Source organism: Hemicordylus capensis, chromosome 3, assembly GCF_027244095.1.
Source record: "Hemicordylus capensis ecotype Gifberg chromosome 3, rHemCap1.1.pri, whole genome shotgun sequence".
NCBI classification, from domain to species: Eukaryota; Metazoa; Chordata; class Lepidosauria; order Squamata; family Cordylidae; genus Hemicordylus; species Hemicordylus capensis.
The window spans coordinates 194,402,034-194,420,465 of NC_069659.1; the positions used below are offsets into that span (position 1 = coordinate 194,402,034).

General features: G+C 41.5%; 1 protein-coding gene and 1 long non-coding RNA gene across 51 annotated transcripts in view; one reads left to right on the forward strand and one right to left on the reverse strand.

The window, feature by feature from the left end:
* Window positions 1-18,432, reverse strand: part of SORBS1 (sorbin and SH3 domain containing 1) — a 304,285-nt gene that overhangs the window by 121,790 nt on the left and 164,063 nt on the right. For 31 of the 50 annotated variants that reach the window (XM_053307082.1, XM_053307122.1, XM_053307079.1 and 28 more), the window contains 4 exons: window positions 16,853-16,972; window positions 9,304-9,419; window positions 1,000-1,794; window positions 28-408 (listed from right to left, as the gene is read on the reverse strand). In XM_053307082.1, the coding sequence (XP_053163057.1) occupies window positions 28-408; window positions 1,000-1,794; window positions 9,304-9,419; window positions 16,853-16,972 (1,412 nt within the window). The remainder of the gene's footprint in view (window positions 1-27; window positions 409-999; window positions 1,795-9,303; window positions 9,420-16,852; window positions 16,973-18,432) is intronic. The other 19 variants (XM_053307125.1, XM_053307131.1, XM_053307123.1 and 16 more) reach the window with 3 other exon arrangements.
* On the forward strand, window positions 82-11,410 carry LOC128349887 (uncharacterized). Its single transcript, XR_008319056.1, has 4 exons — window positions 82-198; window positions 1,428-1,478; window positions 3,839-3,962; window positions 11,264-11,410. It is a non-coding gene; the product is annotated as an uncharacterized LOC128349887 (long non-coding RNA).

The window sequence follows — 18,432 nt, forward strand, 5'->3', positions numbered from 1 at the left end:
GCAAGGATGGCATGTGGCAAGGCTTACTGTGTGCAAAATAATTCCCGTGCTTTCAGGCTCCAAGACTCTGTTTGGGACTTCTGTGACTGGAGGAATCAGCGGAGGAGGAGGTGGTGATAGTGAAGGCAGTTTCGGGCGAACGTGGGGCACTGTCCCAGACGAAGAGGATGGCTGGTTATGGTGGGGACCTTTCTGAAGGTGAGGGGGAATGAAATCATCTAGTGTTGGGAAGGTCAAAGGTAAGCCAGTAGAAACGTTTTCAGAGAATGCTGCACTTTGACCAAAAGGTACCAGAGGCGGTGGCGGTGTGCTTGAGTTGGCTTCTTGCCCTCTGTCTAGGTGAACCTGGTGGAGTGGCACTACTATAACCTCAGTTTGAGCTGGGGTGATGGTGGAACAAGTGGCATCCTGTGGGAGATAAGGTGGCATTATACAATGGGGGAAACCTTGACACACAATGGTGGAGCTGTGCAGTGACATGCAAGGACACCACTTCAATAAAAATGAACCTCATGAAATTATTTTTCTTCCAAAAAGTGATTTTTGCTTAGCAACAAAAGATTATGTGATGCACAGAATCATTCAGCTGTATATTCCCATCTCCACCCCTCGTAGATTGACATCAGCAGTCAACAGATCACACAATCCAAAGTTAATTTCATTGTAATCTGTCATCACTTGACAGAGGAGAGTTTTGTGCTACTACAGTTATATTAGCCTAAAACAAAAATGTTTCAAGGACTATTAACCATTCCAACTTCTCCAACATACATTTTTGGCTTGCAACTGAACTACAACACACTCAGCACAAACATGCATCCATCTTTGAGGGGAAGATTAAAAGTTATTTAACATAACAGGGCCAAAATCCTAGAAAAAACAACCACATCAGAAATATTAGGAGGAAGAAACCAAAGTGTTAACATTTTGAAGGAACAAGTAATAGAACCATCAGAAAAGTAGAAAGATAGAGAAAAGATTATGAAGAAAACCATGTACCCTGCCGCTTTCCTTTGCTTTGCATGGATGCTGGTGCTGCGATGGATGCTGCTGAGTAATGTATAGTTCTTTTCTCATTCTGTCCTCACTGCCAGTCGTATGTGGGGACTCTATCTTTGTGTTGTCAACAGTCAGGGGGGTCCTGGAAGGTTCTCTCTCACTCTCACCATAACTAGCATCACGACTGAGAACAATATTAAAGAATGGTCTGGGAGGAGCAGGAGGAGAAGGAGGAGGAGAAAGAGATGTTCCAAAATCTGTTACAGAGGAAACACAGTTGATAGCTGGTGCCACAGTGACCTCAGCTCCAAAACGGGTGCCTTCTGTTTGGACATGTGCACAGGCAATGGAATTTTCAGATGCAGCTGAGCAAGTGCTGTTAGATAAACAAGCTACATATAGACTGCTGACCTTTTTCTCTGTTCTAGTTTCATGATTGGATTTCAGTCCAGCTCTACTACTAGGATCAGCAACCTCCGGTATGTTTTTATGCTCAGATGACGTGTCTGATAACAAGGAGTTACTTCTCCAAAGTGAATGCCCATCATGCACCCTGTCTGCATGGATCAAACTACCTGATTTTGGGGGAACTGCACTGAAGGGAGTGGGTGAGGAGGAAAAATATTGTGAGCCACTAGTGTTGGGTGGTGAGTACTGTGCATAAGGTTTAGGTGTGTTAAGGTACAGACAGTCCATGATGGGCACAGGCTGTAGGAAGGTTGTTTTGCTTTTGGTGTGAGGACGCCATGCAAAGCTCTCCTCTTTTGGAAGAGAGGAGTACAGCAGAGGAGGAGTCTGTGCATATAAGGGGACAAAAATGTCAGCACAAGAAACAAGGGAGGGGGGAGGGAGAAAGAAAAAAATTGAGTTGGTCATTAAACGGAGGTTAATAGAAATAAATGAAAGTTTAATGTGACATTTGAAAGTCCAACACACAGCTCATTCACTCTCACTGTTTGAAAGTTTTTCACAGCTTTTCTGGGTAAGCATGTCATTCCGCTATCTCTCTTTTACTGTGTTCCATGCACTTGGCTGGAAATCCAACTTCCACTTTGGTGTGATGAGCCCATCACACTCAAATCAACAGGATACACTGTTTATAGTAAACACATTTAAGACTTTAAAAGTCTTTTAAAAAAAAATTGTAATTGATTGACAAGCCAGGGAAGGCTCAGAGTTTCTCAGGAAATTTGGAGGTGGGTGTCAAATCTGAACCCCATAACTTGTATCCCTTCCTAAGAAATCTGGATAGTAGAATGAGTTTTCAGTTTAGAATTTTATTCAACATTATCTAGTTAATCAGTAGTGCTTTTATCAATTCTGTACAAAGCCAAGATATATTAAGCTGTCAATTAAATAAAGACTATCTACTATGCAAGCAGACTCCTTGGAATTTGATCTTAAGAGTGAAATTTGCTTTAAAAACTTTATTTTTAAAAAAACAAAACAAATTTACAATGCTAAACAATATTGATCCAAACGCAAACAGTAAAACATAATACAACAAACCCCAATTCATCAATCCATCCACACTCTAATGTTGTCTGGGGTATGAAAACAACCATAATTTTCTGAATTAGTGTAAAGAATAAAATCTGACCAAATTACATAAAAAGAATTATATGTAGTCTGGTATGAACAGGACTGAATAATATGGGTTAGCTTTTCTGAGATCACGATATGCCATAGGTTCTTGTACCAGATGTCCATCAATATGGTTTGGTTTTTCCAGTGTTTGGCTATAGCTAACCTGGCAGCAGTTACCATAAACACAATTTTTTTAATGTCACATCTGTACTGACCCACCCACCCCCGCCTAAAACTGCACCTAGGACAGGTCTTAGTAAATAACAGAACTTTATTTTATTTTATTGTTAAATTTATATATCACCTTTCATTAAAACAATCCCAAGGCAATAGTATCCCAAGGTCTACTATAAGAGTATTGATCAGAAACTTCCATCTTAACCCAATAATTAATTTCAACATTGGTCAGCGTGCGTAAGATGTTTTGGAGGTGAAAAGCCTCATAATAGGCAGTTAGGTATGGAATTCCTATTCCATCATTAGATGTTTTTGTGTAAAGAATGCTATATCTAAGTCTCAATTTTTTGTTAGTGTGAATAAAAGAGATAAAAAATTCTTTGCCATCTCTGCAGGGTGTTAGCAGATTGGTAGGACTTGAAACAAAAACAATATAGTAGATATATTTTAAGTGTTGTTACTCACCCCAGCCAGGAGAGGTTACTTAATCAAATAAATGAATGTAGTTGGATTGTAAAGCTATTGTAAAAGCCAATAAAATTTTGAAATGCAAAGAGGTATTAAAATCTATCAAAAGAAAGATTCGGAAGTGGAAAGGGATTATTCTCTCCTGGCTTTCCTTTAATCTGCTGTTTACCTCTGAAGGCCAGAGCTAATGGCTCTATGGGGAGCACAAATAGCAAAGGAGAAAGTGGTTTTGTGCCCCCTGTTTACTGAATATTTCAGAATCCAAGGAATTTATTCAAACAGTGGCATAAGATTCACTATATAGTTGTCTGACGATATTAGTGAATCCTGTTCCCATTTTAAGATGATCGATTAACTTAATCAAATAAGACCATGACGCTTTCCAGATTAGCCGCTTAACAGTGGCAAAATGCTTCCGTTCAGGCAAATCGCATTCAAAACATAAATAGCAGAACACCCAGCAGGGGGAGCAGTCTTGCGAAAACTAACAAAACAAAAAACCAGCAACTTTTAAATGCCGGATATACGATGTTATAGCACTATATCAGAGCAGTTAAATTCAAAACAAGGCATTGGAAATATGAACGGCACCCTGCTGTCACCGTAGGAACTGTGGTGTCACAACACAGGAAACATAGAAGCACACTTCAGAGATTCGTTGAGACCCCGTTGCAGGATCTAATCTGGAAAGCGCCCGGGAAAAACAGCCAAAAGCTTTGAATGTGTCTAAGGTAAGTATGGCCGAAGGGATATTATTCCTTTTACTAAAATATATAAAGTTCAGTATGCGATGAATGGGGTCTGAAATCTGCCTTCTTTTTATAAAACCCAACTGGTCTGGGTTTATATACTGGCTATAAATATGTTTAATCTTTTTGCTAAGCAGGATGTAAAGATCTTGATATAGCCAGGCAATAGATCTATACAATTCCACTAAATCCTTATCTTGATTAAGTTTTGGAAGCACAATAATCCTAGAGTTTCACCACGACTTGGGAAACATGCTTATGTAAAGGCAAAGGATACCTTTTTCATTTCTATTATATTTGTAGCACTTAGTTTCACAATGATGAAATCCACTATGTAATCAGACTCTTTGGAATTGTTCTTAGAGTGAGACTTGCTATCAAAGGTAAAATTCTATTGAAACCAAATGAAAGTCCTTAATTGTTCAAGTTCAGAGCAATGAACAAATTAGGCCTTTATTTCAAACTAGCTGATCCGTCGCAGACCATCTGCGCCCCTAGTTCTCCCTGTCATTTCCCCACCTCCCTTCAGCCCCAGTCCACTCTCCTTGCCCCCCTCCATTCAGCCCCAGTCCATTCTCTGTCCTTTCTTCCACCTCTCTGTCCTTTCAGCCCCAGTCCCCACCAGCTGGGCCGGGCTGCGGGAGCTTTTCCTCCCCGCCGGCTGGCCGCTGCTGCCATTTTCTCCCCATCCCCCTGGCAGCTGCTCGCAAACTCTTGCAAGAGCTGCCATGCATAGGATTAGCGACGGGTATGGGTACGTTTAGGAGAATTATCTGTAGAGATATAGAAATTGCACTGGCAGCAACTCCAATGGGAGTGAGCTTTTGCATAAAAGTGCCATGAAGTCAGTTGTGGGAAGAACTATGTGGCAGGAGCAGACCTAATCTCCTGACCATGACTTTATTGTTTGTTCTCCATACTTTGGGTGGGGGTGGGGAAGGCTTCCAGGGAGGGTTTGCTCTTTGTCCCTCTACTGAGGTTGAGGAAGGCAAGAGCCACCATGGACATCACTAAGAAGGCAACTCTAGCAAGGCCCTGCTTGTGAGAATTCAAGCTGACATTAAGCCAGTAGTCTGTGGGAAGAACTGTGTGGCTGGAGCAGCCTTGACCTCCTGAGCCAGACAATCAGTGGTGTTGATTTGCTCTAGGGTAGAAGGCTTACATGTGGGAGCCCATTCCTGCTAGACTGAAAGCAACTTAATTCAAATAATGGTTGTAAGCCACCATGAAGACCTAATTGGCAGAAAGGCAGGAGATAAATGTATTAGTTAATAAACAACCAAACCCAAAATGTTTCATGGCAACAAGGCACAAGTCATAAATCTGAAATGTCCCTGCATTGTTTCCACTGCTTCAAATGCTGTAGACAATTGACAAGTGGCTAGAAGAAAATCTAGTAAAAGGACACAGATTATACAAACCTACATTTATTCAACTGGCTGTGGATAAAAGCAACGAGGAGTTACATTTTTAACAAGATGACATCCATCAAGTTCTTCTTTTAAAACATCACAGGCATTCCTAACATCCTTACTTCCATCTGCAGCAGAAACCTCTGAGTATATTGGCTAGTCTTTGGATGTTACAGTTATTTATATCTAAGCATTAGACAATATTTGCCAATCACTGTCATTTTGAGATATCCAGAACACCACAGGAAATTTTGTTCAAAATACAGAACATACCACAACAATAGAACTATTATTCTATTATAATAATGAATAGCCAGCGTGGTGTAGTGGTTAGAGTGCTGGACGAGGACTGGCAGCTTCCTACGTTACCTAAGCACTGCCCCCACTTTCTTAACTGTACACAACCAGATCACATATTCTTTTCCATACTATGAAAAATCCACCACTTTACCCTCCTCTATGGATCTTCAGAAAAACATTTTCTTTTTTCACAGCTCTCTCACCTCCCATCTTAATTTCTTGTCATAAGCAAGACATACACTTCGAATTAAGCAATGGGTTACCTATACTCGGTAGATATAAGCTGAAAATCAGTTTTCAATACAACAGCAAGCAAAGCCCAGAATTCTTCCACTTCACACAAAAATCCCACTTCTGGTTCTCTGTCCACCCTCTCTTCATTTCACAGGCCTATTTATAATGCAGGGCTTTATTGTTATTCTTAAGCAATTTATCAATGATTGGAATGAAGGGGCAACAGCTGCTTGATTGGGAGATATTTGGCATATATTCTTTGGGTTGTGAGGAAACTGGGAAGGCTTGGGAGCAGTCACTGCTGAATTCTAAGAGGAAAATTTTGCTGTGGGAGGGGGGCAAAAGCAGCTTTGTGGGAGAAGCAGCTTTGCACACAAGGGAGGGAGAAAGTACCTGGATAGAGAGAGAGAGAATGCTTGAAAATGGCGCTGCCACTTAACCAGCTAATCAGACGTGCAGTATTGATTGAAAGGGAAGGGAGGAGACAGGAGTCAGACACTCTTGCTGATCTATTACAAATAAAACTGTGATTCATTATTAAATCCCCATCAACATTCTCCCCACCCTTGCCATACAGATCATGTCTAGTATGGCCCTAAGATTGGATATCCTACATCAAAATAATCTCTGAGAAATTAATCTTTTATTGGAATCCTTCAGTGCCGAAACTTTCCCTCATGTTCAAGGTACATATGCTGTTTGAATAATCCAATCTTGCTGCATCTTCAAAAGAGAAGGGGAACTGCCCTGCCTATTCTCTCTCAAGTCAATTAAATTTTGAAATAGTTCCAGAACTCAAGTGTATTTTCTTTGTCTAAACCCCTGCTAACTTGGCAAAGAGGCACCTTTTAATGTAGTGATTCTCCTTATTTAGCAGGGGGAGAGTAACTGGCCCTATCCACCCCCAGCACAGTACTTCCAGTGACTTTTGCTGGTGTCTATCCTATGTTTCTTTTTAGATTGTGAGCCCTTTGGGCACAGGGATCCATCTTATTTATTTATTATTTCTCTGTGTAAACTGCCCTGAGCCATTTTTGGAAGGGCGGTATAGAAATCAAATGAATAAAATAAACATGCCAAATTATTTTAGACAGTCTTCAGGGAATAAAGGTGTTTTGTTTTTGCTTTGAAGTTATCTTTTATCAACCTTGCAGTTATTTTCTGAAACTTCCTTCAGTTTACCAAACCTTCCATTTTTAAATTAAAAATTAAAATCTAGAGGCTGTTTGTTTTAAAAACAAAAGATTTGAGGGAAAGTTACATATAACACCAAGTTAAACCTTCAACTATGGTATTGAAACCTGAGTGTTGCATAAATTAGAGATGTTGCCAATATCGTAGTTACCTACTTTGGAATATAAATTTGCCTAGCCTGAAATACTTGGATGTATTACAAAATTGAGTGCAATTTCCCTCTGAAGTTTTTCAGCATTTGAAAAGCAAAATGCAATTCAGCATTTGTACAGAATGTGCTTTTAGTTCGTCTAATTTTTGTCCAGGTCCTGGATACTACTTATAGTTCAGACACAGCTAAACAAATGCTTCCAAAGAGGAATATTTAAAGCTTCAGGGAATTATGGGGAAATCCAGGGAAGCTCTGGAGCCTGAGCAGAAAAGAGCTGTGCAGTCCTCGAGGTTGTCTGACCAAATAGCTCCATAACACAAACTCCTATGCAATTGCTTTTTATGCATTCTCTGTTAGACTTCTCCTTAACCCACTGTGATTAGTGTTCAGAACTTAGACAAAAACAGATGAAGTATTAAGGCAGTATTAAGGTGCAATTTATATTACAACTGGGCAAAAAAGCACCTTTCCAAGTGGTGCTTCTCTTTTATTTAGCAGGGGAAGAGCAATTGTCCCTATTCAGCCCAGCAGTGCATCTCCCCAGGGGCTGTCTGCTGGTGTCTCTCTTCCGGCTCTCTTTTTAGATCGTGAGCCCCTTAGGGAAATCTTTTCATTTTATTTGCTATGCAAAGCATTTTGATAACTTTTGGGGGGGTCAAAGAACAGTATATCAATAGTAATAATGATGGTCATGAACTGGTGACCCAATTCAGAATTGAGCTGAGCGCAGTTTGCCCATCATTAAAAACAAAGTAGTCACCCTGAACTGGTGTCATTAGATTAATGAGGCTCCAATCCACATATAATAATAATGTAGTTCCTCACAAAAGTAGTTAATGGTAAGAGAGTAGCCCTGGTTTTCCTCACTTCATCTTATTCAGTAATTTCAGAAATTTTACTTTTGGAGCCAAGAAACAAGATCAGCAAGAATTTCAGTTCCTTTTGCTAACAGAGAGTGGTTCCAGAGGAAGGTAACAGTCATTTTCCATTATGATCTTAAAAGGGGATCATGTCATTTCTAATATAACAGGGTTCCACATCCCCTTTCTAGTTGATTTATAAGCAATAATCTGTGCTAAGCATTTTTAACTGCAGTGTCTACTACAGCACTGAAGACGGCCTTATTTAAATTAGTGCAACATGGATCGAGAAGCTTGAGAGTCAGAACAAATTTTCACTTTTAACAGTTATATGTGCAGTTATAGCTCAAACATTTTTTTTAAAATGCAGCAAAGAATTATTTACTTTGTAAACTAACTCTTATGAATCAAACAACAAAAGCTATAACTGTTGGTCACTGTATAGTATACTGTTCTTGTTCAGGTTTATGCAGGATTGAGATCTCATCATTTGACCCCCAGCAAATCAGTGTCCCACTACTGAAACAGGAACAACAGTGATTTACTTCACAGGGGTTTGCGTGGGTTTTTATAGTTTTTCTGCATGTGAAATGTTCTGCATTATTTTTTGATGTTTTGAGATCAGCACACATTTCTCCAGGTATCCTGTGAAGAAGGTCGTTATTATTCTTGTTTTACAGGTGATTTGCCCAATAAATTCATTAAGATGTGAATTGCCAGTCTCTCTCTCAAGTTTAAACCACATGTTCAATCCACTACAACAGCTGTCATCAGCTAGTTGGTCACACCAATCATGCCACATTTTTTTTTTAAGGTAGAAAAATATAAATCCTGTGAACAGTAGTTCAGTGAGAGGACTAAGAATTAGTCTAGAGCTTCCCTAGCTGCACCCCATGGATTTGCAGTGCAGATTGGGGTTAAAGACAGGTCTCAAGTATGAAAAGATTGAAAACTACTACACTATGTGACTTCAGAAATGCTATATAGTAAAAATAAATATTTTCCAGGTATAGTGGCTTCTTGCCTTTAAGAGATATCAGTATTATTTCTTAGGTTGTTATCCCAACATTACAGACAATTAAAAAGGGCAGATTCTTCCCAACTTTAGTCTTCATTTGTATGTTGGCTCAAATGATTTCTCAACATTTACAAACTTTTGGAAAGGTACTTACATGTGGCTTGCCTTCAGAGGAGAGATTTGGACGCACACTCCGATAGCCCTTGGCAGCCAGAGCAGAGGGCTGAGCCTCCCCATTAGAGTCAATGCTAGATAATAGCTTCCAGTCATCTGCAAAATGAAGAACTTCAGATCACAGAGCTATACCTGGGGATTGGAGTCCTAATGGTTAGAGCTGCTATTGACTTAAGCAACAAAAAGATACATGATGGAAACCATAAAAGAATCAAGCAATTACTAAGTACCTGATTCTGGTTTTCCTGGCTCTGCACCTGAAGCATTTGGCAAGCATTGGAGAGAGTGAAAAGAGGGAAGCAGCAAGAACCACAACAAAAAACCTGTTACATCAGGAGAATGCACGAACCAATCCCTGTTAAGAATGGTCTACTTCATTTTGTGCATGGAATACTTTCAGCTAGGGCTGCCTAATTTCCATAGAAACAGACCCTTAAACATTATTCCCTTACAGTTTTTGACCTTTGTAAACACAAGGCAATTCATTCAGGGAGCGATGAAGAAACAATTGTTCACTGACATTTTATTCCAGAGTCAAAAAGGCAGCTGGAGCTCTCAGTATAGAGCCCAAATGCCACACATTGCTGCAAATGTTGCACCTCAATATTTAAACTGTGATGTAGGCTGAGTGTGGAAAATATATCTGTCCTTATTAACCCTGACAGGAGAGATGGTGGAGAGAGTCACAAACAAACAAGCGCATTTAGTGCTGGTACAACATGTGCCATCTTTACGGAGCCCAACCACAAGGTGTGACTCAGTATTTGCTATTTACATGCTGGCCTTACTAGCTGTGAGATCCTAAGATGGAAACCACAGAGACTCTTTCTGAGGGAACAAATTGTGCTTTCACAACACAGCAGACTCCTTAAGCAGATTCCAGGCAAGTTCATAATCTGATCCAAAACATTTTTGAACCCGATTCTGGTGCCTCTTCTTTTAAGGTCGCCATATTCTGGCTTTCCAAATCCGGGTGCCTGATTTGCATATTAGGTAAATGTTCTGGAAAATAATTTCTGAGCAGACTAGTGACTGCACGTATTGCTCCATAATTCAGCTTCTACAAGGTTTTGTTTTGTTTTAATGAAATCTGAAATCTGGGAGAATCTGGGTGGGCTAAGCAATCTGGGTGCGATGCTTAAAATAGAGGTGGAACACGGAATTTTGGGGGACATGGCAACCCTATCTTCGTTCCATCTCCCATATCAACCTGTGTGTAAAGACACCTTCCTGGATGTGCACTGCACTTTTGTAACAGTTTAGATTGTCACTTTTAGACTATGAGCCCTATGGGGACAGGGATCCATCTTATTTATTTATTATTTCTCTATGTAAACCGCTATGGAAACTTTTGTTGAAAAGCGGTATATAAATATTTGTTGCTGATGTTGTATAACAGGGAGAATCAGCACAAGCTGTACTAATGAGCCATTTCCACAGTAAGCATCTCATTGCTATTCAGGCTCCTGGAAATTTACAAAATTATCAGCAGAAAAAATGGTTAGCTGGTAGAAGGCCTGGGAGGGGCAATGGAGTGAAGAAGCTGAGAATAAGAGGGAATGCAACCAAATGAAGGGGAGGATAGGAGGGAAAATTGATAGTATCAAACTGAGAATATAACCAAGTGACCTTTAATTGCAAGATACACTATTAAACATCAGACTAATGACATATTCAATCAGTCCAGCATCTTGTTGCCAATATAATGACATGCCAGAGTTATATTCCAGTGAACTAGGCGCTTTCCAGACTAGACCCTACAACGGGGTCAGGACGTAGCTCGGAAGTGTGCTTCCACACTTCCTGTGTCGTAAAACCGCAGTCCCTACGTGGACAGCAGGGTACCGTTCACATTTCCAATGCCTTGTTTCAAATTTAATTGCTGCGATATAGAGCTAGGATGTCGTATATCCGGTGTAAGCAAGTTGCTGTTTTTTCAGGTTGTTAGTTGCTGCAAGACTGTGCCCCCTGCTGTTTACATTCCGAATGCGACTTGCCCGAACGGAGGCATTTTGCTGCTGATGAGCAGCTAGTCTGGAAAGCGCCCTGGTAGAGAACAGGAGATTTCAAAGGTGTGGTTAACTTTAACGAACTGTTTTGTGCTTTGAAGAGATTATACTTGGAAGATTATACTTGGAAGTACTTGGAAGAAGCTGCTCCCGAAACACTGACGCATTCACTGTTACATTGCCCACTTTATACAGATGAAAGAGATTTATTTTTATCTCAGTATCTGAAAGATCTCCAAAGCCACTCAGTGGAGACAATTCTTATATGCTTATTAGAAGACAGGGACCCAACAATATCCCTGGCGGTTGCTAAATTTTGTTATACATTGACCAAACTAAGAGAAGCTAGAGCACAGCAATCGGTTACTGTCACAGATTCCTGATTTTATATATTTGATGACATTTTAGACTTTGTTTCCATTATTTTCTTTTTACAGTATATATTCTGTGTATATTGATGTTTGATCTAAGATCGTAAATAAACAACAACTTGGAAGATTTTTGTTTTAAAAGAATCATATATTATGTTAATGTCTAAGATTTCCCTTTTTTGTGTGTTTTCATTTTTATTACATATATATACAGTTGAAATTTAGTAAATAAAAAAGGAGATGAAATGACCTGCCAGAGGCATTTGGAAAGCCCACCAGCAAGGCATGATAATAGTAGTCATCTCCCCATTCCTGGTCTCCCCAAAACAGATACTGAAGCAACTGCCCCTGCAACTGCAAAGAGGAAGAGGGAGAGTTCATCCAATTCCCACCTAGTGCTGCCTGGAGTGAGAGACCAGGTTGGTTCTGGGGTTCCTTCTGCTGTTGCCTGCCTGCTTCTGCTTCCCCTGTGAGGCTGCAGTCTCAGGCTAACATCTGTGGGAAGTGTGGGCAGGATTGGAACCAGCCCCTGAGTGACTCAGCTTTTCCTCGGGTCACCTGCTTGGTTTTGGGCTTTATAGGAAGGCTCCTTGTGGTGGTGGGCCTGCCACTGGCGGGGCCACCACCGGAGGGGTGAGAATGAGGGCGAGGGCTTCTGTTTAATCAGTTTTAAGCTGTTTTGGACTTGGGCTGAAGTTGCTGTAATGTGTTTGGGTTCGTCTGGAGATGGTGGGACAGGGGGCGCCTTTGTTGATTATGGGGCAACTATCCCAGTGGTGGTAGGGAATAGAAGGTTGGCAGGTCAGCAGGCTGTTCCCGGGGAAGGGTCGTCAGAAATTTAATAGCTGTCTCCCCTTCTGGCTGTCCTGCCAGCTCTCTGACCTCGGGGAGCACTGCCAACAACCCACATAGCCTTACCCTGCTCCTCTGTAATGCCAGGTCAGTCCAAAATAAATCTGAACTCATCCATGATTTGATCATGGATGAAGGGGCCAACCTGGTATGTATTACTGAGACTTGGTTGGGGGAGGCTAGTGGTCCAGTTTGGTCCCAGCTTCTCCCTCCAGGTTATTCTGGAGCAGGTGAGGGGACGTGGGCGGGGAGGTGGAATGGCTGTGGTCTATAAGGATATCATCTCCCTTGCCAGGGTCCCTGTTAAGGTATTGGACCATATTGAATGTGTGTACTTGAGTTTGGGGACCAGGGATAGATTGGGACTTCTGTTGGTTTACCAATCACCCCGCTGCCCAGTGGAATCCCTTACTGAGCTCACGGACTTGGTCGCGGAACTTGCGTTAGAGTCTCCCAGACTCTTGGTGCTGGGGGACTTCAATGTTCTTTTTGAGACCAATCCGTCCGGGGTAGCTCAGGAGTTCATAGCGGCCATGACAACTATGGGCCTATCCCATGTGGTCTCTGGACCGACGCATATTGCAGGCCACACACTTGATTTGGTCTCTTACTCTGATCAGGGTGGTGTTCTGTGCATGGAGACTCCTGTGATTTCCCCATTGTCATGGATGGACCACCATCTGGTTAAGGTTGGACTTACAACCACTTCCCACCTCCGCAGGGGTGAGGGGCCTATTAGAATGGTCCATCTGAAGAGGTTATTGGATCCAGTAAGATTCCAAGAAGCCTTGGAGGGATTCAATGTTGGCTTTGCCGGTGATCCTGTTGATGCCCCGGTTGAGAATTGGAACAACTTGCTCACCAGGGCAGTAGACACAATTGCTCCCAAGCGTCCCTTTCAACCTGCTTCCAAATTGGCCCCTTGGTATACGGAAGAACTACGGGGGCTGAAGCGGCAAGGTAGGCGACTGGAGCGCAAGTGGAGAAAGACTCAACTTGAATCCGACAGATTGTGACATAGAGCACATCTAACGATCTATGCTCAGGCAATACGTGTGGCAAAGAGGTGGTTCTTTTCTGCCCGTATTGCATCTGCAAGTTCACGCCCAGTGGAGTTGTTCAGGGTTGTGAGGGAACTAGTATCTGCTCCCCCTCCCTTGAACCAGAATTTTGAGTCATCAGTTACTCGCTGTGGTGTGTTTAAAGAGTTTTTCGCAGATAAAATCTCTCGGATTTGAGCCAACCTAGATGGAGACTCCACAATTAATTTGATGCCTGAACTGGAGGTGCCCAACAACTCTTCTTATGTGATTCGACTGGATCGGTTTCAGTTTGTGACTCCTGAGGATATGGACAAGCTGCTTGGAGTGGTGAGGCTTACCACTTGTTCTCTTGACCCTTGTCCAACACAGCTTGTTCTATCTAGCAGGGAGGCTGTTGTAGACGGCCTGGTGGAAATCATAAATGCTTCTCTGAGGGAGGGCAGGATGCCTCCTTGTCTTAAGGAGGCAATCATTTGACTTCTTCTAAAGAAGCTTGCATTAGATCCCTCAGAGTTGAGCAATTACAGGCCTGTTTCCAACCTCCCATGGCTGGGCAAGGTAATTGAGAGGATGGTGGCCTCTCAGCTCCAGGTGGTCTTGGAGGAAACTGATTATCTAGACCCATTTCAAACTGGTTTTCGGGCGGGCTATGGGGTAGAGACCGCCTTGGTCAGCCTGATGGATGATCTCCAATTGGGAATTGACAGAGGAAGTGTGACTTTGTTGGTCCTTTTGGATCTCTCGGCGGCTTTCGATACTATCGACCATAGTATCCTTCTGGAATATCTGAGGGTGTTGGGGGTGGGAGGCACTGTTTTACAGTGGTTCCACTCCTACCTCTCGGACAGATTCCAGATGGTGTCGATTGGTGTTACCAGTACGCTGATGACACCCAGATCTGCTTCTCCATGTCAACTCTTCAGGAGCTAGCATATCCTCCCTAAATGCCTGCCTGGAAGCAGTAATGGGCTGGATGAGGGAGAATAAACTGAAGCTGAATCCAGATAAGATGGAGGTACTTATTGTGCGGGGTCAGAACTCTAGAGATTATTTTGATCTACCTGTTCTAGATGGGGGTCACACTTCCCCAAAAGGAACAGGTACGCAGTCTGGGAATACTTCTGGATTCAAACCTCTCCCTGGTTTCTCAGGTTGAGGCGGTGGCCAGGGGTACTTTATATCAGCTCCGGCTGATACGCCAGCTGTGCTTTTCTCATGCCCGTTTCTCGAGATCAATGACCTCAGAACAGTGGAACATCTGTTGGTAACTTCCGGACTTGACTTCTATAATGCGCTCTATGTGGGGCTGCCTTTGTATGTAGTCTGCAAACTTCAGCTGGTTCAGAATGCAGCAGCCAGGTTGGTCTCTGGGTCATCTCAGGGACACCACGTTACTCCTTTATTGATGGAGCTACACTAGCTGCCAATAGGTTGCTAGACAAAATACAAAGTGCTAGTTATAACTTATAAAGCCCTAAACGGCTTAGGCCCTGGGAATCTAAGAGAGCATCTTCTTCACTACAAGCTCCACCACCCATTGAGGTCATCTGAGGAGGTCCGTCTCCAGTTACCACCAACTCGTTTGATGGCTACACAGAGACGGGCTGTCTCGGTCGCTGCCCCGAGATTGTGGAATGTGCTCCCTGCTGAGATACAAGCCTCCCCATCTCTGGCAATTTTCAAAAAACACTTGAAAACCCATCTTTTCGCCAAAGCTTTCTCAGCTTCCTAAATTTTTAGGTTTTAATTTCTGGTTTATTTTAAAATTGTTAAATTGTTTTTAGTTTTTGTATATGTTTTAAACTTGTTACAGCAATTGTTAACCACCCAGAGACGAAAGGTTGGGGCGGTATACAAATTTGATTAAATAAATAAATAAATAAATATAAATATATAGAGGTTGCATTTATCTATCTTGGCTAATATACATTGATAGATTCCATATTCCATTAATTTGTCTTAACTTTTTTTCGAGCTACCTAAGCAAGTGGCTATTTTACCTCTTGTGGCAGCAAACTCCATAAGCAAATAGGTGAAAGTACTTTCTTTTGTCTGTACTACCCATTGCAAATCCACTGATGCCTTAACTGACACCAAGAGAACCAGATCTTCCTGTAGAATGGCATGTCCTCTTAGATCCCTGCTTAGTACTCAGGACTCATTTAAATTTTGTTATTATGCATCGCTTGATTCCTATAATTAGCAATTACACTTTTACTATTTAAAGGGAAGTCAACAGTGACAACTGTGTCAACTTGGGATACTATCTCATTGGCCACAACAAGATGCTATTTCAGTGAGAGAACACAATCACCTTTAGGAAGAATATTATTTGTTTGCACAAATGTACAAAACATTAAAAGGAAGTCAATTTCTGCTTCTACTAGAGTTGAATCAAACTTTTGCTTCATTTCAAAATTTGCTGAGTCTCCCAGTTCCAACATCATATGAAACTTAAGATAAAAACTTTCGCTTTTCATGTCAGCACTCAGCCTTGGGAGCCTGCATCCCGCCCCCACATGCCCCCACATAGTGATCAGAGGAATTCTACTTCCAAGTGTGGTTAGAAACAAGCCAAGATTGGTTGTGACATCAGAACTGACCAATCCTGATTTATTTTAACCAAAGTACTTGAAATAAACCATGAACTGAATCAAAGGTTTGTAGTTGAGTTCAGATCATGATTTCTTTCAAGTATTTTGGTAGAACAAGTCAGGATCAGTAACTTCAGATGCTATGTTCAATACTGGCTTGTTTCTCACGTGGCAGCAGGAGAGGGGGAAGCACATGATCCTGAGGCTGAGAGATGGCACCCAAAGCCAAGATTTAATCTTGAATCTGTGTAATGCAGGACTGCACTACTTTGGCCTCCAGCTGTTGCTGGACTACAGCTCCCATCATACCTAACTACTGGCCACTAGGACTGGGGATTATGGGAGTAGTCGCCCAAGAGCAGCAGGTGAGCTGAAGTTGTGTAGCTGTGGCCAATTGCATCACTGAAATTTTCACTCTTTTTCATTCACATCTATAATAAATGCTTAGTTTTGGGGTAGGTATCAGGTTGCCTGTTACAATTTGAATCTTTTTAAAGGTCTTAATTTCATAAACCATGAATTCTATTGAATTATAAAATGTAATCTGTTTGAGTATACAATTTTTAACACAAAGATGAATGCATTAACTCAAGTAGTAGAGGAGGATCGAACAATGAACAGTTTGCTCTTGCATTTATTTATTGTATTTTACTTACTTACTTTCAGACTGCTGGATGTTCTGTGGATAAGTAGGGCTGGTACTTTGATTCTCCTCACAGGCTGGAGAAGCCCAAAGGGTCACAGTCCCCTTTCCAGTACAGACTTTAGCTGGGTCTAGGTCTACAGAAAAAAGAATGTAGAAGATCTGTTGGGACTGGAAAGAAGCTTAAACTATACTATTTATACACAGCACTTGATGTTAGCTTTTTTTTTTAGCATGGTTGCCTTTCTGCAAATTGATCTAATGTTTATACTGATGAAAATTAGCTTCAGATTCCAAACTTTAAAAACAACAACACTGAAACAACAAGGTTATTCTTGAGGAGATAAGAGTCACATTTCCAAATCAAGGCAATGGAACTACTGCAGAGGAAAGAGCAAGAATGTACAGGAATTATATAGTTGTATTTTATTCATTTATTTACAGCTATGTAAATCGCTTTGGGATCTTTTGTTGAAAAACAGAATATAAATATTTGTCATATGTATCACAAGTATCAGCCACTTCCATGCTCTTCTGCTATTCCCTAAAGTCTCCTTAATGTTTTAAAATTAAGTTCCGTAACTGATTGAATACAGCAGTCCCTTATCTAAGAATTTTATCAAAGCAGCCAGTGCAGTACAGTATGAAAGGCAAACAAATTAACTGATCAGCAGACATCTTTATATCAACTTGTTCAACTTCTGTAGTTCTGGATAGAAGAGATTCCATGTACAATCTAACATCTGATGCATAATTGGGATTTATTATTATTATTTTTTAAATAAACTTTTGGGGCCTCTTCAGTGTGGAAATCTGTTTGACAGAGGCAGTGGCCCAGATAATGTGAAAGAAGTGAGTCAGGCTTATGAGTTAATACAGAACAGAACTTTAAAACTATTCTAGCTAAACCAAAATATTGTTTGACTTAAAGAATGATCAAAATATGATCCAACAAGGCTTGATGGCTTATAGTTATCAGATTAGAGCAGTCAAAATTCTGTTTCAAGATCAGAGAGAACAGTCCTCTTGAACTCCATTATTCCAGTTACCCCCAAACAAGTAAGTTGAAGAACAAGGGACTTGGAAACTGGGGCAAGAGATAATTTCCCACCTTAGTGACATGGTTCAATCCTGTCCATCATAGTGACTTCAGGGTTCAAAACTGGAATAACATCTCTTAGTCTTTTTTGACATAGTGAATACTCAGAATGATATAATGGAGAGGAAAACCCTATTCATTCAATGCCAGCTCCAGGGTTTGGGGAGCTCTCAGGCAAGTTGTCCGCAGTGAACAATGCCCTCAGTGAGTCTCCTTCTCCTCCTTGTTCATCCTGTCCCTCTGGGTGCAGTTGAGGTGAGAGCAGGTGGTAGCTTGCAGCCATGGCTGCTTGCTTGCCTGCTCTCTCTGAAAGAATGGTTGAAGATCACAAGTGGCAATGGTGACAAGGTGCAGTAGTAGCCACTGCTCGTTCACCTTTCCCTTTCCCTCTGGGCAGCAGTTGAGCCAGGTTGGACCCAATCCCCACACTCAGGGAGGTCAGGCAGCAGCAACATCTCCTTCCCATAGCTCCCAGTTCCACTTGTCCACCTATTTCTG